General features: G+C 40.9%; 1 protein-coding gene and 1 long non-coding RNA gene across 3 annotated transcripts in view; one reads left to right on the top strand and one right to left on the bottom strand.

Annotated features, from left to right (window-relative positions):
• Positions 1–40: 40 nt before the first annotated feature.
• LOC127437495 (uncharacterized) lies at positions 41–14214 on the top strand. Its single transcript, XR_007896572.1, has 3 exons — positions 41–119; positions 11159–11249; positions 14073–14214. It is a non-coding gene; the product is annotated as an uncharacterized LOC127437495 (long non-coding RNA).
• LOC127437466 (histone acetyltransferase KAT6A-like) overlaps positions 676–21433 on the bottom strand; it is a 70142-nt gene continuing 49384 nt past the window's right edge. For both annotated transcript variants that reach the window (XM_051692409.1, XM_051692416.1), the window contains exons 11-17: positions 14940–15101; positions 14415–14508; positions 14053–14284; positions 11097–11289; positions 10325–10993; positions 9826–10084; positions 676–9157 (exon numbers count right to left, since the gene is read on the bottom strand). In XM_051692409.1, the coding sequence (XP_051548369.1) occupies positions 5898–9157; positions 9826–10084; positions 10325–10993; positions 11097–11289; positions 14053–14284; positions 14415–14508; positions 14940–15101 (4869 nt within the window). In that variant the 3' untranslated portion in view covers positions 676–5897. The remainder of the gene's footprint in view (positions 9158–9825; positions 10085–10324; positions 10994–11096; positions 11290–14052; positions 14285–14414; positions 14509–14939; positions 15102–21433) is intronic.

Genomic DNA, 21433 nt, shown 5'->3' with positions numbered 1-21433 from the left:
GTATGCGATAAGTACCCGCCCACTCCAGCAATTGTTGGTACACACTACGGAAGCGGATAAAATACAACGCTTGAAGTCCCGGAAACATCAGTGTTGACCGTTCTTTCACTGGCTCAGTAGTAAGTATAAAGGTTGCAGAAGAGCTGCACCTCGTCCACACTGGAGCCACAGGGTTTCAATTGTTTTAGAAACGGAACAGATATCGCTTTTCTACGGATAACTATATATATATTTATTTTAACCATTTATGTAATTACTAGATATTGCATAGATAAAAGGGCATTTTCCAGTAAAAATGACACCAGATCTGGTAAAAACGAGAGAATTTCTAGTAATTACGATCTCTTTGAAATAAAATCTTTTGTCACTTTAAATGCATATTATCAAGCAAAACATGTTAAACTGGGAGGGGGTTCCCTGGGTCTGTAATGGTTGCAAACCCTTGCTGTAGATAGAAAACGTTTTCCAAATTTAGTTGAATAACATTAGAATGATAAAGTCATACTGGACTAGCCATCATGTGCTTGCACTGGCACAGCTGAATGATTTACCGTGCTGTAAAAAAGTATTTGCCCCCATCCTGATTTCTTCTGTTCTTGTGATTATCTCATACTAAATTGTTTAAGAAATGTAAACAAAATCTAACATAAAACAAAGGCAATCGGATAAACAAAATACAGTTTTAAAATGATATTATTTATTGAAGCAAAAAGTTATCCAATACTAACTGGTCCTGTGTTAAAAAGTATTTGCCTCAGTTAATAAATCCCCAAATCTCTGAAACTGCATTCATAATGGAGTTCAGCTGTCCTAGACACACCCAGGCCTGATTACTGCCATCCCTGTTCAGTCAAATCAACACCTAAATACACTGCATGCACAATTATTAGGCAAACTGTATTCCTCAAGATTAATTTTATTGTTGAACAAACACAATGCTCTGTCAATTCAAAATGTTATTGAACCTCAAACCTCAATGTTTAACAAAGGAAAAGTGAGTTTTGCCTTTCTCAGGGGAATAAGTGTGCACAATTATTAGGCAACTATTAGTGTGCACAATTTTTAGGCTACTAAATTACAAAAAGAGTTTCTCCCAACTCAATTGTTTACTCTCAATTTTGAGAGTAAGTGCAACAAACAGTAACACAAAATGACAATTAAATAACATTTTTGGCCTTTCAAAAATATTCAGTGACCAATATAGCCACCCTTCTTTTCAATAACTGCCATGAACCTTCCATCCATGGAGTCTGTCAGTTTCTTGATCTGTTCATGATTAACTTTCGCTGAAGCAGCAACCACAGCCTCCCAAATGCTGTTCAAAGAGGTGTATTGTCTTCTTTGCTGTAAATCTCACGTTTGAGAAGAGCCCACAAGTTCTCAATAGGATTTAATTCAGGTGAGGAAGGGGGCCCAATTCATTATTTGGGCATCTCTGAGGCCCTTGCTGGCTAGCCAAGCAGTGGAGTACTTGGATGCATGTGATGGAGCATTGTCCTGCATAAAGATCATGGCCTTCAATGCTGAGGACTACTCATTGTACCACTGCTTGAAGAAAGTACTTTCCAGAAACTGGCAGAAGGTTTGGGAGTTGAGTTTCAGTCCACCTTCAACTCGAAAAGGTCCAACTACCTCATCCTTAATGATAGCAGCCCATACCAGTACCCTTCCTCCACCTTGCTGGCGCCTGACTTGAAGTGGTGCCCTGTGTCCATTAGTGATCCAGCCACGGGCCCGTCCATCTGGTCCATCAAGAGTCACTCTCCTTTCAATCTTATTCAGTGGTGGTTGTTTTTCAGCCTTCTTGACCTTGGCCATGTCTCTGAGCACTTGACACCTTGTACTTTTGGACGCTCCAGGTAGGTTGCAGTTCTGGAATATGGTGGCACTGGAGGATAATGGGTTCCTGGTAGCTTCACGTTTAATTCTTCAAGTCTTTTGCAGTTAATTTGCGCCTTTTCTTCTCCATGCATTTTTTTCGCCCCAGTTGACTATTCGCAACAAAAAACGTTTTGATTGTCCAATGGCCACGCCTCAATAGTTTAGCTTTTTCAAGAGTGTTTCATCCATCTGAAAGGCATTTTACAATTTTTGATTTTCAGTGCCAGTTAAATCTCTTTTTTGGCCCATTTTGCCTGAGGTATTGAAGCTGCCTAATAATTATGCACATATTAGATATTAGTCACTTCTGCCACACCCTCCCTCGTTACAAAAATACATATCACCTGAAAAGTTTATATGATTTGGAGTTGGAAAATGTGCATGGAAATAAGATTAGAATACTCACTTGCCTAATAATTGTGCATGCAGTGTAGAATTTTTTCAGCAGCATGAAGTTGGCTAAAAGGTCTCACCCAGTAGCACACTGTGCCAAGGTCGAAAGAAATTCCAGAAAGGTTGAGGAAAAAGGTGATTGATATACATCAGTCTGGGAAGGGTTACAAAGCTATTTCAAAGTCTGTAGGACTCCAAAGAACCACAATGAGCCATTATCTCCAAATGGAAAAAACTTGGCACAGTAGTGATCCTTCCAGAAGTGGCCGACCTTCCAAAATTCCTCCAAGAGCACAGCGACGACTCATCCAGGAAGTCACAAAAAAGCCAAGGACAACATCCAAGGAACAGCAGGCCTCTCTCACATCAATGAAGGTCACCATTCATGACTCCACTATCAGAAAGACACTGGCCAAAAATGCCATCCATGGAAGTGTGGTGAGGCAAAAACCACTGTTAACCCAGAACAACATTAAGGCTTGTCTGAATTTGGCCAAAACACTCCTAGATGAAACCTTTTGGGAGAATGTTCTGTGGACTGATGAGTCAAAACAGGAACTGTTTGGAAGACGGGCGTAAATCAAACACAAAATTTCACAAAAAGAAAATCATACCTACGGTCAAGCATGGTGGTAGTAGTGTGATGGTGTGGGGATGCTTTGCTGCTTCAGGGACAGGGCGACTTGCAATAATTGAGGGAAACATGAATTCTGAGAATGTCCGGTCATCAGTCCGTGAGTTGAAGCTCAAGCGCAACTAGATTATGCAGCAAGACAATGATCCAAAGCATAGGAGTATATCCACCTCTGAATGGCTCAAAAGAAGCAAAATTAAAGTTTTGGAGTGGCCTAGTCAAAGGCCTGACTTGAACCTGATTGAGATCCTGAGGCAGGAACTTAAACGGGCAGTTCATGCTCGAATACCCTCCAATGTGGCTGAACTAAAACAGTTCTGCAAAGAAGAGTGGGCCAAAATTACACCACAGTGTTGTGAAAGACTGATCTCCAGCTATCAGATGCATTTGGTTGCAGTTGTTGCTGCTAAAGGTGGCACAACCAGCTATTAAGTTTAAGTGGGCAGTTAGTTTTTCACATGGGTGATATAGGTGTTGGATAACTTTTCTGCTTCAATAAAAAGTTATATTTAAAAAATGTATTTTGTTTACACTCAGGTTGCCTTTGTTTTATGTTATATCTCGTTTGAAGATCTAGAACAATTTAGTATGAAAAATACACACAAAAAAAACAAAAAACAGAAGAAATCAAGATGGGGGCAAATACTTTTGCACAGCACTGTAAGGGAAAAATTGTGAAATCCCTGAAAAGATGTACCTGTAGTAAACAAAAATAAAATAAAAAAAATACAATAACAAATAAAATGGCTCAACATAATTTATTTTTGTTTCATGTTATAATGTACAGTTCTTTGAAAGTACTTGCTAAGAAAAAAAGAAACGAATAAATGGAAATACATACAGGGACAAAACAGAGAGGAGTGGAAGGTGGACGCTTACGACCATCACCGAGCGCCCAAGCTTGGCTCTCTCTCTTTCTCCGGCTACTAGGCTCTCTCTTAGCTTACAACTCACCATGTACAATTACAAAGAATACGAAAAGGTAAGCAATATAAACAGACAGAAATATACTGAGCTCATTTTTACATGCCTCGTAGATTTAAGGAAGTTGTCCTATACACACAATAACCAAGAAAAAGAAAATAACGCTAAGTGACCTTTAGATATCTGCTTTTCCTTTTGTTTTAAAATAGCATTAATATACTACACAAAGATAGAAAACTCTAGAGATGAGATGGAATGGAAAGGTTAAAGGCATCTTAAATTCACTAAAAGTGAGTTGTAATTTTTTTTCGTTTTGAATTTCTTAATAATATTACCCCAAGAGTCTAGCTAAAAAATATGCAGTTTTTTTCCTGAAACAGAAGTGAAAAAAATGACAGTACCAATATCCATGTCAGAATTTTTCTTTTTTATATTTTAGAAAAAACATTTTCTCTACAATAAGTCTTCTAAAGTCAAAAAGAGTCAGCTTGTGTCATAAAAGAAAGCTGCCCAGTCTGATAAAATTCAGAAAAACATAAGCACACAAATAATATATATAACGTCAGGTCTTTGAGAAAGATTTCTCATTGACTATGAATACTGGATCATTAAGAAATTCGCTGTTCATTGTCCTAAAACAGTAACCATTTCAGAACTTCATGCACTTTAACCTTTATCCAGGGTATGAGTGTGTTGGTCCATGTGTGCATTGCAGACACAGATCTACTTTTTTTTTTATACAACTTCTCCTCGTTACAAACAGCTGACATCACACCCGCATGATCAGCTGGAGTTCGACGAGCACTACTTACTGGTGCCACAGTAAGGCCTACTTTAGAAGGAATCATTAACCTCATTTTTATGCACAGTTACAATGCTAACAGCCATAGCTGACTGCTTTGCAGACGTTCCTGTGTGGTTACACCCTTTTATCCTCCTCACTGTGTGTGTATGGTGCACTATGTAGAATGAAGTTAAAAACCTGCACTCTATGAGACTGCTGCGCCCTGTAGTGACATCTGTGGAGTGTTTGTGAAAGCGCAGTCTGTGCTGTGAACCAGGTAGTACCAGAATATTTACATTAACTAGATTCAAAGAAATTCTTCTCGGTCCAGTCTACTGTACGGAGAATGACGCTTGGTCATTACTATTAGACATATACAACTCCAAATGATGCAGTTTTTACCTCTGTTTTGGGTTCTTTCCACTGTAAATTTTGGATATGCACGATTCCATACTGGGAAGACACAGATTTACAGACAATGGACACCTTGTGTGTCCAGACTAGAACCCCATTTCAAGTGCCTCCACTTAAGCACATCAAGTGGCTTTAGAGCTGTGTATCTGAGTAAATGTATTTATGTGCAGGGTGAGTGTATGAGCGAGCGAGCATGAATCAGCCACACACAAAGCATGAGAAGGTCAGACTTAAACACAAGCATTTCAACAGTCATTGAAAAAATGAGAGAACATATTCAAAATAAAGTAAATAACAATAATATAATATAATAAAAAAAAAAAAAGAAAGTCCATCTACAATTATTTTGTCTCTTTTTAGGTAAGGCTTCCTATATCATTTGAATGATTGTGTGCATGATTCAATGTATGTTCATTAACAGCTTAAATGTATTTGTTTCTCAGTTTGAAAGGTTAGGTACACTTCACCTATAGCTGCTTTAATGCTTCGCTCCCTTTGTCTCATAGATAGTGACGGACACTTTGGAGGACCCAAGCCTGTTGGTACACCAATGGCAGATAGGGGCAATCTGTGAGAGTATGACAATTGCCTCAATAAAGGTCCATTAGGTCATCTCCCATGATCATCCCAGATCATGTCTCATCTCCCAACTCAGGCAATTGGGAAATGAACCTAAAGGAACAGAGCTTGACGACAAAATTTTTAGAAAGGAAAATAAATTGTCGCAGTCTCTATGTCCTCGTCCTCCACCAAGCTCACTTGCCTTTAGGCCCTGACTTTGGAGGGTGGATACAAATTAATAAAGTAGAGATGCAGTTCAGTGAAAACATCTCTCAGCTTTCTCTCCCTCTACTTGTTCTCTAGTGCTCATCTGCTCATGTAAGGCGACTGTTTGGGGACGCCAGCGTAGCTGTGATGCGAGGGGCCCGTGTACATCATGTTACCATGGTGATTGGGCTGCATAGGCTGCTGTGGGTAGGCCTGCCCTCCCATCATGCCCATTTGCATTTGCATGGGATACTGGGCTGGCTGGTTCATATAGGGTGTGTTACTGTGGTACCCACTGTTCATCATAGGCTGCGGCATGCGATAACCAGCTGACATGGCAGCATTGAGTGGATTCATGTTCATAGAGTTGTAGGCAGCAGGTGTGGGCATGAGGTTGGGCATCATCCCACGCTGCACTGCTAGAGTGCGTGGGGAACCTTGCATGGTCACGGCACCAGAGCTGCGACTGTACAACTGCTGCTGGTGAGGGGAGCCAGCTGGAATTTGAGAGGCTTTGGACCGAATCGAAATGTGGCCTTTCACGGTGGCCATTTGGCCCTGCAATCGCTGTGTATGGGGTGGGGGAGGAAGTCCAATGTTAGGCCCTGGCATGTTGCACTGAATCAAGGGAGAGCCAAGGTTCATGGAGCCAGAACTCAAATTTGGAGGTGTGGTCATAGTGGGCTGAGCCTGAGGCAGGGATGGGTGCGGAGAGGATGCAAGTTGTGCCAACCCTGCATTGGACAGAGAAACACTTGTAGCGTATGATGTGACTGCTGCAGAATGCGAATAAGACATGGAGTGTGGGTCCATGATGGTGTTGGTAAGTTGCTGGAGTTTGGCTAAGCTAAAAGTTGCAGAGGGCTGGCCATAGGCTCCAGGACCAAAGTCCTGGCCCATACGGTCATATAAAGTCCGCCCACCTCCTCCACTGCCAGCACTTTCAGGGATTTCCATGATCATGGGTGTGGAACCGAAGCCATTGCCCATGCTGCACTGTGAGAGTGCTTGCTGCTGAGGTGGAGGGGGTGGTGGAGCAGAGGGTGGAGGCTGGGGTTGGGGGTTTTGCTGTTGTTGAGGAGGCTGCGACACCTTCTTCTGTTGTTGCTGGCTGGCACTTGGTGGCCTTTCAATGACACATCCTTGTGGAGACTTTATATTACAACTTGGAGTGTTGGTAGAAGGGGGAGGTGGTGGGGGTGGAGGCTGTGGGACACCACTACCACTGTTAGATCCAGGTCCGTTGGTAGGCCCAGGGCCTGCTTGTTGGATAAGGCTACAGCTTCCCATGGTGATTTGAGAGCCAACCCCTGTGCTGGAGGAAGTCATTCCAGGGGTTGAGACAAAGGAGCAGCTGTTGCCTTGCGAAGATGATGATGGTGTGACTGAACTAGAGGATGAAGATGACGAAGATGAGGAAGCAGCCACCACTGCTGCTGCTGCCGCAGACATGCCACCTCCATTACTTCCGTTCCCTCCTCCATTTCCACCACCGCCCATAGTTGAGTCATAACTACTTGGATTGTCATAGTTTTCTGTGGTGCTTTCAATGCTGCCCAGGTCACTAAAGCCACTGTCCACCACCTGCTGGGAATGATCAGAAACTGATGGCACATCCATCATGGGAGATGTCTCCATGTTTTGCAGTGAGGGAGCTGATAGAGAGCTGGGGTGCTCCGGGGTTATTTGGGTATACCCTCCACCTGCTCCCCCTCCAGTTCCTGTGGGACCAGGCACTCCTGGTCCAGTCTCCATAGAACCAGGAGTCATTCCAGGGCTGTTGACTGAACGCACAGACTGGTTCGTTAAAGTGGGCATTGCTGCGTTGGGCATGGGACTGTGCTGGGAGGCTCCACAGTCCTCCACTAAGGCTAATGTTTCCTCCTCTCCCTCACCGTGACTGTAGCTCTGGAGAGTGCGGCAGGCTGCCAGTGTCTCCTCACAGTCCTGGTAGGCTCCATGGGACTCTGACTCCTCCTCCTGGGCCTCGCCTTGCGTAAGTGACTGAACAGCCTGCACAGTTTCCAGATCCAGCTCACTACTGTGGTGGTGCGTGTGTTGGTTGTGGCTTAGGTCATCTTTAAAATCGGGCTGCTGGTTTGAGTTGTCTGTGTCCATCAAGAGCACAGCCTTGTCCTCAACATTTAGAGGCTGCAAGTCCAGTGGTTCAGAGGGAGCTGTGATTGTGGTTACTGTCTCTACAGCTGCTGCGGCTGCTGCAGATTCCTCCTGTTCTCGTCGTCTCCGTTCATCCTGACTATCAACAGAGCCAGTCTTAACCTCTTCCACTTCTTCCGCATCCTCTTCCTCCCCCTCCTCCTGTTTGCTGACATAGTCATGGGCCACATTCCCCTGCATGTCTAAAAAACTTTCACTGCTTTGTGGTTCTTCTTTCACGGGTGGAGAGTGAGCCGGCAAAGATGGTTCCTCTTCTTCCTCATCCTCTTGCTCCTCTTCATCATCCTCAAAGTCTTGACCTTTCCTCCTCTTACTGCTGCTGCCACTGTCACTTTTCTCTTCCATACGACCATCACCTTCATCATCTGCATCATGATCATCACTACGCCGGCTTCCTGAGCCTGGTGTCATTGCTGTTCTCCGACTAACCCTGTTATCACAATCTTCATCATCATGCTCTTCATACTCTTCTGCATCTGCCATGTCTGTGTTAGCTCTTGGCTGAGGAACCTTGGTGCTGCAAGACTGTGAAATGGTACAAGAAGGTGGATGGCTAGTCTTCTCCACTACCCATGGTCTGTTTTCCTCCTCGTCTTCCTCATCTGGTTCAGACAAAGTAGGTGGTTTTGGTACAGGGGGAGGGAGGCTGGCATTTTTTGGTGGTCGGCCTCGCTTTTTGGGTTTGGATGGTTGTCTAAAGCTCTGAAGGAAATCCTCCTCTTCTTCTTCTTCTTCTTCTTCTTCTTCTTCTGAGTCTTTCCGCTTCTCAGGTTTGAGATCAGTTGTTAAGGCTTTGGCTGTTTTCTTACAGGCCTTGTCCTCCAGTGTTGAATTATCTAATTGCTGCTGAGAGAGCTGGTTCCGCTCAAACTCCTGTCTGGCTGCCTCCTCTTGGGCCCGCTGCAGGTAATAGCTGCGAGGTTTCCTGCCAGGTTTCAACTTGATCTTTGGGGGCGGTGGGTCCTCTACAGATGGAACTGCAAAATTGGAGTCAACTGTCTGACTGACACCACTACCAGGCTTCCTCCCTGGACGTTTCTTCCAGTGCAATGGCTTGCGACTCTTGCCCTTAGGCCAGCCTTTCTTCTTTTTTACTGGGACCTCAGGCAGCTCAGTTGTTGTGGTTTCTGAAGGTTCAGGCCTTCTCAGGCCAGCAACTGGCTTCAGCACAGGAGTGGGATCTAGACAAAAAGAGAGACAACCCTTCTTTAAGCAAATTTTTGAATTTGGAAAAGCATAATAATCAAATAATCAGAAACAGAGAAACAGAATGATCAAAAAGCAAACAGTAAGAGACTAAGACTCTTTTACTTGAAACAATTACTTGATTTAAATAGATTACTCGATTAATAAAAATCCTCGATTACAACATTGCAGAATCAACAAATGAAAAACAAGATGAAAGTGACTTTTTCAATAGCATGTTTTCCCATATTTGAAATGGCTAGATCGCATTGAACTAGTTAATGAAAAAAGTAGATCTTGCACCTTGCACATCTGGAGTAGCCAATGTCTGTCAGCTTGAATTATGATATATAAATTTTTAATATTATAGTTATGATATATATACATTTTTTATAATACAGATCTGCTTTCTGTGTCTGTTGGCTTTAGATATTGTCTGCACAATAATTTTGTTGTTGTTATTCAGTCATAGAGTACATCAAAACTTTTAGACTTTTAGCCAAATGTAACTTAACTGTTAGTCAGAATAATCGTTAGATTATACAATTACAAAAACAATCATTAGTGACAGCCCTATAATAGACCAAATTTAGCAGTTCTTTGTATATCTGGAAAGTACAACAATTCAAATTTAATCCCAGTAGGATTTCTTAGTCTTACTAACCATCATCCTCGGATTCAGTCAGATTGCTTCTGCTGATGCCCTTGGGGGCAGGCTCCATGTGTTTTCGGGCAGCTGTGTAGCGTCGGAGAGGGTTGCCAAATGGAGTTTCCTCTTCTAGTCTGGGCATGGGCCTCTCAGAATCTGAATCCACAAATGGCTCATCCAGAACCTCAGTGGTTTCCGAGATGGTCTCAGTCACTACACTGCTGTGGGGGTGGCTACGCTGACGTGCACGCCGCTTTCGTAAGGGCTTCTGGGACTACAAAAAGAGGAAAGCAAAAGAAAATCTACAATCAGAATTATCCACAGCAGAATCAAACAGCACAGAACTTCTTATGTTATTCTTAGACTTTATTGACATTAAATTATACACATTTTCTATATAAAACAAAAAAAAAAACAATATCAGGCAAAGAACTGTCTTTTTCAATTATCAACAAACAATGAAACTTAAAGCTCAGAGAAAATGAAACATTTGTCTTCACTTTACTGCACATACCTTGCATTTAAGCCCTAATGTGGGCTTGGAGAGGACAGGTGGCGAACGAGTCCTTAACTCTTCCTCATCATCCTCATCTTCACTGCTCTCATTGAAAAAGGCTTGTCGGACTGGAGCGGATTCACTCAGCCTTGTGGTGTGTGGCAACGATGGTAGGCCACCTTCAGGACCCTCACTGAGCCTGCGTTTTGGACCACGCTTCTTCTGTGGAGGCCGCCCTCTGCTGCGTGGGAGAGGAACAGCAGGGTGCCTGGGAGCCTCCAAGGGACAGGTTGATGTGGAGTCAGACTCATTTTCTAAGGCCAGGGTTGGTGATGATGTTGTGACCTTATTAATGTCAGTTCTATCCTCTTCCTCCTCCTCCTCCTCCTCATCTTCATCCTCTGGCGGCCTTACTTTGCGAGGTCGTCCAGGCCCTGGGCGTGGTGCATCCTTCACTTTGCCCCATAACCAGTTTTTGGGAGGGCGTCCAGGTCCCCTACGTTCCCCATTAGCCGGAAGAAAAAGGGAAGGTCGTTCAGGACTGAGTACACTGTTGCAAACAGAAGAGGGTGGAGGAGAGCTTTGGCTCTTGGGGAATGTAGGGAAGCTTTTTTTCTCTTCCTCCTTTTCCCGTTCTCCTGGCACATGCCAAGAGAGTGGAGAGTGAGGCTTGTGGCTGTGTTTAATCTATATAACAGATAAATTAAAAAGAAAATAAATTAAAATTAAACATGTCCATTGTGTTGTATACTTAATTTACTGAACATTGAGTAAAAGTTAAGATACTTACAACTTTGTTAGTTTCACCCTCTCCTTCCTCTTCTTCCTCATCATTATCCCCTTCTCCCTCAGATGCCACTGTGTTGGTGACGATAACAGGAGTCCAGCGCAAGCAGTCTGGATCAACTTCAAGTAGACGAGGTTTGGCCTTTAGTCGGGCCATGTGAGTACCCACCAGTTTCTCTCTTCGCAGAACAACCACCCTTTAACAAGAGGACCAATCTAAGTCACCAGCACTATATTCAAGCAACCCGACTACAAATATTAAAGGGATAGATCACCCAAAAATGAAAATTCTCTTGTCATTTCCTCACCATCATGCAATCCCAGATGTGTATGACTTTCTTCTGCTGAACACAACTTTTTTTAGAAGAATATTTCAGCTTTGTAGGTCCACACAATGCAAGTGAATCGTGGCCAGAACTCTGAAGGTCCAAATATCACAAAGGCATCATATAAGTAATCCATACGACTCCAGTGGTTTTATCCATGGCTTCTGAAGCAATCCAATTGGTTTTGGGTGAGAACAGACTTTGTTATTCCTTTTTTCTTTTTCCCTATAAATCTTGACAGTGGTTTCCTTGGAGATCATAATTTCAAGCTCGATTACACTTCCTATAGTGCTTTGTGCATGTGCCAAGCACTAGTAAGTGTAATAGAGCTTAAAATCATGATCGTGCCTAGAGACTGCAATGGCAAAATATACAGTGAAAAAACAATTATATTTTGGGTTGTTCTCATCCATATTGGATCGCTTCAGAAAACATTGATTAAACCACTGGAGTCGTATGGATTACTTTAATGATGCCTTTGTGACATTTGGACCTTCAGAGTTCTGGCCACTATTCACTTGCATTGAATGGACCCACAGAGCTGAAATATTTTCAAAAAAATCTTCATTTGTATTCTGCAGAAGAAAAAAGTCATACACATCTGGGATGGCATAAGGGTGAGTAAATGATAACAATTTTTATTTTTGGGTGAACCATTTCTTTAAAAAAGAATATTAAAAGAAAATAGGTTTATAATGCTTGTATTTATGTTGAGCTAAAACTGTTACAGTAACATGTGCAATTACTGTCAGTAACGTGTAGTTACAAACATGTTACTGACATGCTCTCCTGATATATAGAACAAATTCCAAGTAAATATGCTGCAGCTGGCTGTGTCCCTCTTTTAAACTTTCAGCCTCAGTTTACATCAAAGATGACGTCGCACTCAGCCTGACAATATTCATTTACTTTGTAAAGAATCCCAGATTAGCCCTGTTTTACCCAAAACACTTGTTTGTGCATAGTGTTTGAATTCTTTGGGGTGACCCCATCAACCCAAATCGTGCTTGAATGTTCCTGTAGCTTAACTGGTAAAGCATAGCCCTAGTGACGCCAAGGTTTTGGGTTTGACTCCCAGGGAACACATATACGTCCTTATAGAAATGCCAGAGTGCTTCAAAAGTGCGTAAATGTACGATTATTTTGGGTGAACATGTAGTTCACGGCATCCAACAGTTTTCTCTTCTGCAACAGTTTACTATAGCAATCCATTGTCTTTCAGACACCCCACTATAAAGAGTCAGCAACAGACTCCATAAAAATACTGTCCACAACACAAATAAACCTTTGGACTATGCATAATAACAAGAACATTGCTAACAGCAGGCAATTTAAAGTCCTATAATGACTAAAATTAACATTTATTGTTAAATGCAGTGAATTTGTACACAAGTAATGCTTTAAATAATGACGACGATTTAAGATGCGACTTTTCAAAGTTTACTCGCTGATAGTAATTACGAAAATGCACCGCATGCTGTCAGCACGCATAAACAATAAAAAGTTGCATAATTTAATTTATCACTTTAAAATCCCCACAGCTAAAATATTAAACTTAATAGTTTGTTGTTGGACGACTAGTGGAGCATCTTGTACCATTTGTAGGATGTGTATCTTTCTGACATCTGTCTGCATGTTTCACATTTGTCATCTTCAGTCAGTCCTTTAAATACTCCCTAACAGCCGATTTAAATCACTTTTTTGGTGGATATGAGTCTGGTAGATCGAAATCCTCTGTAATATTCTGGAGTTTGTGTGTAGTAGCCCCAGTTTCATGTGACTTGAAAGTTCACGTTCGGTCTGCAACACCTGGCCAAGCACCATGCGGATACCGTCCGTAACCACAGAAACACCTCCAGTACCCACATATGCACAAGACTTTTTCACATTTAGGCTTACAAAATCTTACGAAAAACTTTTATATTATATATTATGGTGGATTCTAAATTCTTATGGTTAAATTAACCGTGACATTTTTAATCGCGGTTAATTGTAAAACCGTATAAATCGCGGCATCCCAAGAGTGAACATGACACATTTTGATCGCACACATGCACTCTCTGAGGAAGAGCAGGAAGAGTTTTGAGCAAAAGCGAAGCAAAAATCTGCATGCGTATTATAACGCAATAGAGCTATGGTCTATTAAGCTGGAACGTGGTCTGTAAAGCTATCAATTTAAATTTTTCTTCACAATACATTTTTATTGTGTTTATTTATGTTATGATTTTACTTGGTGAATTTATCATCACTCTCCGCGCCGCCTCTGACATGCTCTGGCACCCCCTTGGGGAGGCGCACCTCCCAATTTGAAAACCATGGACTTGGATAAAACCGTTTTCCAAAGGCTTAAATATAAATTAATTTCCTATTGCGTCTCCAGAGCACTCATCAAACCTATCATAATCAGCCACCTCTGACAAGTATGCCAAGATTCTAAAGACTAAGTAATGTGTACATTCTGCAATGTTAAAGTGCTTTATGTTCAAACATGCGAAAATTAAGCTGAGATAGCTGTAAAATGTTTCAGTGAATATACAATTCTTGTTCTCTGTGCCTGAATGTACAGATAATGTATGACACTTATGATGTGTATAATGACATCTGAAACTGGATATTAAAGTGAGTGTCTCTTACTGGTCTCCCCTCTGTTCCAGCATGTTGAGATTAAGCAGGGTGGCTGTGATATCTTGAGGACAAATTCCAGTGAATTTGCTGAGTCTGCGGATGGTAAGCTGTCTGTCTCTGATCTCATGCAGGCACTCCAGCACTACACTACGCCAGTATGCCATGTAGGACAGCCGGCCCAAGTCTGACAACGGCTTCTCTGGTGAGCCCGGCTGGCCTTCCCTCTTGGACAGCAAATAACCTGCAAAAAGCCACAACAGTTAATCTTCTTCATGATAACATCTTAACAATATTTAAAAAATTTCCTTCATTTAAAAAAAAAAAAATGCTGTGACTGAGGGGACCTAGGAAAGATAATGTGTAGTGCTTACTGAAGTCAATGAGGAATCGCCCATAGCCCTTGCGCTGATATTGTGGAAGAATCATGATGCAGGATACGTTGTACTTCTGTTGACAATGCTTCTCCTGAAAAAATAAAATGAAATAAGGAAAAAAAGGGGGAAAAATGGCATTAAAAAAAGCAAAGTAACAAACAAGTGTCTATCATCCTCATTACTTTCTTTAATATGTGCATAATCAATCCTTAAGTAAACAGACCATCAATCATAAACATGTCACAAATGTTTCCTGGATGGAGATGAAGCCTAATCCTTATATAAAAGACTAGGTACAGTGTAACCTATAAGTAATCTTCAAAAACTAGGACCTTTGTGTATAATAAAGACTGCAAAATATGCAATAAGTAGCACTATCAGTGAATCCAATTTGCTTACAGTGGGGTGGGGGAGGGGGGGATCAGTTGACTCAGCAAAACTATCAATTATCAAAGCCCCCAAATCATCTCACTTGAGTGGATGTAAAAGTACATCAAATATTAAAAACAAATATTTGCTCACCTTTGAAAAGTATCCAACGAGATGGCAGCCTTTATTGTCATTCTGTGTGAGCACATAGAAAAGAAAGGGCTCCACATCGTAGTACAGTGTCTTATGGTCCAGGAAGAGCTTAGCCAGCAGGCACAGATTCTGACAGTATATTGTGCTGACATTTCCGTCCACCTGAATCAGAGGGAAGACATTTTTTAAGCCTTTGTTGACATGTAATTTTAGTTGGGGTACACGCTGACAGCCATTTGCAAGAACAAAGCGACCAGAAGTCTTTCATTCACTTTCAATGAGTTGACGATTTGAGGTGACGTGTGACAGAAAACATAGACCTTATTCACAAATCCAAAACAACAGTACAGCCCACTGAAGAGACTGTAAGTGTATCCCTCACAGCCATTTTGTCATTTCGTCAAAAATTAAAGATGCCACTTCTGTGAATAAGGTTCACTGGCGAACAGAGTTGAATTATATATTCAAAGGCACAACGGTGTGGGAACTACCAATGGGAGTGCAGACAGTGAAGTACACATAAACCGCCATCTGATACAGTTGATACAGCAGTCTAATTGGAACACTTAAAACAAACAGTACAGCATCAACTTTGCAACATCCATCAATGATTGAACTGACAGACAAGACATTCTACATCACTGGTTTCGGTCGCATCGCTCCGGATAGCCCTATTCTGAAAGTAAATCAGTAGCAAAACTCGAGAGCATGTAGATTTGAATCTGAGAACTTGTAAAATAAAATAAACCATATTTACTTTTGTACTTTAATTCACTTTCACAGTGCAACCACAAATCAGCACTTACAATCTCTTAAATCTGCCACTGCAACTTCAAATCTTCTACTTTAACGAAAAACCAGTAGCAAAACTCACTTGTGCACTTGTAAATCTAGATGCGAGTAAATAAAATAACTTGATAATGAAATCATTAAGAGTGAATTTATCATGTAACAAATCAAAGGGGACAATTTTTGAATTGTAATGCTCCTGTAATTATTGTAGGAGACATACTTGTAAAATTAAGGTGATATAATATATAATATTGTACACAGTGTGCATTCTTGTTTGATATAAGTTCGTATATTTAATCCATTCAGAATGAAAACTAATTAAATAGGTAATTTATATTTACACACACACACGGCATCCATCTGAACACAAAGTATAATCAGGACATTACTGATGTAAAAAACAGCACCATCACTATTTGAAAAAAGTCATTTTTGATCAATTTGACCTTATTCTTGAGTAATCATGCTAAACTGCCAATTTAGTACTAGAAAATCACTTGCCACTATATCAAACACAACTGAAAGCTATTTGGTTCGTTAAATGAAGCTTAACATTGTCTTTGTGTTTGTTTTTGAGTTGCCACAGTATGCAATAGACTGGCATGTCTTAAGGTCAATATTAGGTCAAAAATGGATAACAGATAATTGGAAAAGTATGTTATGGATCTTAACCCCATTGAGCTTTTGTGGGATCAGCTAGACTGTAAGGTGCGTGAGAAGAGCCCGACAAGGCAGCCACATCTGTGGCAAGTGCTACAGGAAGCATGGGGTGAAATGTCACCTGAGTATCTGGACAAACTGACAGCTAGAATGCCAAGGATCTGCAAAGCTGTCATTGCTGCACATGGAGGATTTTTTGATGAGTTCTGAATATTTTTTTCAAATTGTAATAGTAATTTTTCACGTTATTAATGTCCAGATTATACATTGTGATCAGTTGAATGCCACTTTGGTAAAAGTACCAAATTATTCCAAACTTTTGGCCGCCAGTGTATATAAAATAATATCTATGGTTTACAGTGAAGAATTTATGTGGGTTCTTTCTGAAATATCAACAAAACTAGTTTTAACTTGGTTCAATGTGCCTGTTGGAGTGCTGAGAAATGAAAACTACCAGAGATGCAATATGCATCTTAACTGCTTAAATTGTTAACCCACATACAGTAAATAATAATATACTTCAATATCATCATATTCCATATTCAAACTTAACATTCGTGTTCGATTGAACAATTGTTACTTCATTCAAAATAAATGCAAAGACATCATTTTAGCAGTATAACATTATTTTTATTCAAATATCCTTTCACAAACAGTTGCGATGGTGGATACGTTATATCTTATATGGTGGTCTTGTTCATAATATCATCACTAGATTACATTTGGCTTCATATCTATCACAGCGGTTGCACTCTATAAATTTAAAAACAGCCGTTTGCGATTGGAGTTTGTGCGATTTCTTCGTGTTCAAATCCACCAACAGCTGCTGCGGGTCAATTGGCTCTAATAGAGAAGATGTGATAATGACGGTGATCTATGAAATATCATCATTTATGTCAAATCCTGAGCTTTTCCTGATGCAATGATCCTGGTGGAAATTTAAAGAAGCCCAAATCTCCAATAATCTGTTGGACCAGTGGAGAGAGTCAGCAGCTTCAAGTTCCTGGGTGTCCACATCACTGAGGAACTCACATGGTCCGTCCACACTGAAGTCGTTGTGAAGAAGGCTCATCAGCACCTCTTCTTCCTGAGACGGCTGAGGAAGTTTGGAATGAACCGCCACATCCTCACACGGTTCTACACCTGCACTGTGGAGAGCATCCTGACTGGCTGTATCTCCGCCTGGTACGGCAATAGCACCGCCCACAACCGCAAAGCACTGCAAAGGGTGGTGCGAACTGCCAAACACATCATCGGAGGTGAGCTTCCCTCCCTCCAGGACATATATACAAGGCGGTGTGTGAAAAAAGCTCGGAGGATCATCAGAGACTCCAGCCACCCGAGCCATGGGCTGTTCTCACTGCTACCATCAGGTAGGCGGTATCGCAGCATCAGGACCCGCACCAGCCGACTCCATGACAGCTTCTTCCCCCAAGCAATCAGACTTCTGAACTCTTGATCTCCCACGATCAAAATACATCAGCCCTGCACTTTATTACTCTTTTATCTCACACCGGACTGTCATAAATTATATTACTGTTATTATATTATGTCTCTCTTAACAACTGACTATCAACCGACAGCCTGAATGTCAATACAGTACAATACTGTACATTCTATATATATATATATATATATATATATATATATATATATATATATATATATATATATATATCTTTTTTTATATATATATATTTTTTAATTTTTATTGAATAATGTGTATCTATATAGTATCTATATAGTAAAAAACAAAAAAAAACAAAAACAGCATATTGTATACTGTACAGTGTATGTTATTATTTGTATATTGTTGAGTGTAATTATGTGTATAACAGATGTTTAAATTGTGCTGTGTTAATTTGATGTTTTAAGTTGTGTAATTATGTATAACAGATGTTTAAATTGTGTTGTGTTAATTTGATGTTATTGTAAATTGGTATATGTCTCATCCCTGTCACGACTGCTATGTTGCTTGGAACTGCACCCAAGAATTTCACACACCATTGCACTTGTGTATATGGCTGTGTGACAATAAAGTGATTTGATTTGATTTGAAATGGGGTGTTTCAACCCCACAAACAGCACTTTTGGGGTATTTTCAGCTGAATTTTCTAGGCTACCAAAGAACCTAGAAGTGGTGGGGCAGAGCAAGTAAGCAGTATGATCTGTTTTGATTGGTCCGATATCAGTTGTTCCAGCTCTTGTGATTGTTCATGACTTCATTGGCCCCGCCCAACACTGACAGCCTACTCACTCACTCACATCTAGATTTACAAATTCACAAGTGAGTTTTGCTACTGATTTTTCACTATAGTAGTTGCAAAAGTCAAGGCGGGAAGATTTGAAGTTGCAGTGGCAGATTTGAGAGGTTGTAAGTGCCAATTTGTGGTTGAACTATGAAAGTGAATTAAAGTACAAAAGTAAATATGGTTTGTATCCGTCATTTGACACATTTGTGACTATTTGTCTGCAACTTTGAATTTAAAACACAGCAGGGCTCGACAATAAGGACTGCCTGATGGCCCGGAGCCACTGTGAGAAAGATTTGGACCATATGCTAGAACTGTCACTTGCCCGATCGGGCCAGTGCTGCATTTATAACATTAGTGCAAGCAAACATCAAGCGAGAGAGCACAAAAATTACACGGACCGAACGAAGTCTTCTAACCAAGGAGCGAGCGCGAGTATATTTATCTCATAAAGACGCGCAAATACATAATATGCTGGACGCACCAAGGCACAGACGTGTGCACACACAAGATCGTGCAGACACCGAGCACCCTCTCCTAGCACTGTCCTCGCTCTTTTCCAAGTGTCTTAGCAGCAGATATTACCAATGTGTAGAAAATAGCAGGAAAAAAACCTACTTAATGAATTTCGTAGTGGTATTTAACGTCTTCTGCAACATTTTAAGTAGCCGCGCACATTCCTTGTTCACAGTGCACGAAATCCCCATATATTTCGTTTTTACATGTTGGTGAAAATTAGTAATCCACACATCGGAACACAAGAAATCAACAGTTTCTTTCTATAGGACTGAAAATCCATGTCTCTCCGTGCATATGTCTCATCATCATCTCTCTCCGTGCAGCGTAGACTGTTTAACATGCATGTGCTCTCGTAAAGGGACAGAGTGCTAGTTTTATTCACACTGTAAAAAAACAAACATTTTCTCTCATTAATTCGCCTTTAGAGATGAAGCGCCAAATGAGATGTAATAAACTTTGTTAAACCCCCGTTATACTCGTGTCTGGAAATCACAAGCTGCTCAATATCCAAAAAGTATACATTTAATTAGGTAATGTTTCAAAACGTAAACATTAATTCGACATGATAATGCCGTTTGATTTGAAAAGAAGCAAGATCACTATGGCTATTAGGCTATTATTTTCAGAGCTGTTCAGCTGCAGGGTGAAGATGAATATTTGAAACAGTCTACTTCATATCATCCTCATAAAACACCTGTTACATGTCTAATTTCTGGACCATACAGGTATTTTTGTTTTTGTTCTTTGTATTTCAGTCAGTGTTGGTCTGGTTTGGGTTGTATGGTTTCATGTTATATACACATTGTTAATTCACAGATTAGGCCTAATATCTACCTACTGTATATTACACATCACAGCTGATTTAGTAGCAAGTCTGTTCTCTCAGCCAATAATAAAATCTTTAACTCAGTGAATAATCTTTGATCCTTCTTGTGAAAACACTACACATGGGAAAAAGCTGCATGACAGCATGACTAAACGGGTGACCGAAAACCCATCATCTCCTCCACAGAACTCTTGGCTCAAAAACACATGAGTAAATGGCAGGACGGCTGAGGTTAATATAATGTATTTATGAATTTATATCTGTAAAGCGCATATGGGATTACATAAGGCATAAATCATATCTTGCAAATTATAAATGTGATTCAATTTTGGGGGACATTGTATTTTTTTCTCCCCAATTTGGAATGCCCAATTCCCAATGCGCTCTAAGTCCTCGTGGTGGCGTAGTGACTCGCCTCAATCTGGGTGGCGGAAGACAAATCTCAGTTGCCTCCGCATCTGAGACCATCAATCCGCGCATCTTATCACATGGCTTGTTGAGCGCGTTACTGCGGAGACTTAGTGTGTGTGGAGGCCCCAACTCACCACACACCCCACCGAGACCGAGAACCACACTTTATAGCGACCACAAGGAGGTTACCCCATGTGACTCTCCCCTCCCTAGCAACCGGACCCATTTGGTTGCTTAGGAGACCTGGCTGGAGTCACTCAGCATGCCCTGGATTCGAACTCACGACTCCAGGGGTGGTAGTCAGCATCTTTACTCGCTGAGCTACCCAGGCCCCTGGGCAACATTGTATTAAAAACATAAGATATGTAAAAAAAATATTTATCTTCTGACATATTTTTTAAAGCCATGATGGTAAAAACAGCTATTTGTCATTTTTGTGTTGGGGCCAGGAAAAATTTTGGCAGGGCCAGTAAAAATCTGAAGCACTGGCCCAACTGGGCCAGTAGAAAGAATTCTTAGCGTTGAGCCCTGCACAAGTTTTTGAATATTGTCTGTGAGTGCAGATTGCAACATTAAACTACAGATTTTTATTTTACAAGTTTTCACATCGGGCTGCGAGTGTAAATTTCAACTTACGAATACAAATATTTATTTTACAAGTTCTCAAATTCAAATCTACAAGCTCCCAAGTTTTGCTACTGATTTACTTTTATACCCATCCACAGTAAATTCTCACTGGTCCAAAATCCTGCTCCACATAGCATCAAATATTATCTGATTGGCTGTGATTGAGGGTTTGGACAATGTTTTTTTCATCCGTTTCATCCCACCTAGTTAAAACACTGTTTTGAGGTACCGGTAGTTCCTACTTATTGACACTGATATGAACTGAACTATGAGTACACCTACGCATTACGCAAATCTCTTCTTCATAATGCTTTTGCAAAATACAAACCCTGTCTAATACCAACAATTCTCAATTTCTAAAGACCAGATAAACATTTTAAAACACAAGACTGGCATGAAACGTGCTC

This window comes from Myxocyprinus asiaticus, chromosome 4 (genome assembly GCF_019703515.2).
Source record: "Myxocyprinus asiaticus isolate MX2 ecotype Aquarium Trade chromosome 4, UBuf_Myxa_2, whole genome shotgun sequence".
In the NCBI taxonomy this organism is placed as follows: Eukaryota; Metazoa; Chordata; class Actinopteri; order Cypriniformes; family Catostomidae; genus Myxocyprinus; species Myxocyprinus asiaticus.
This window is presented reverse-complemented; position numbering and strand designations above follow the sequence as displayed.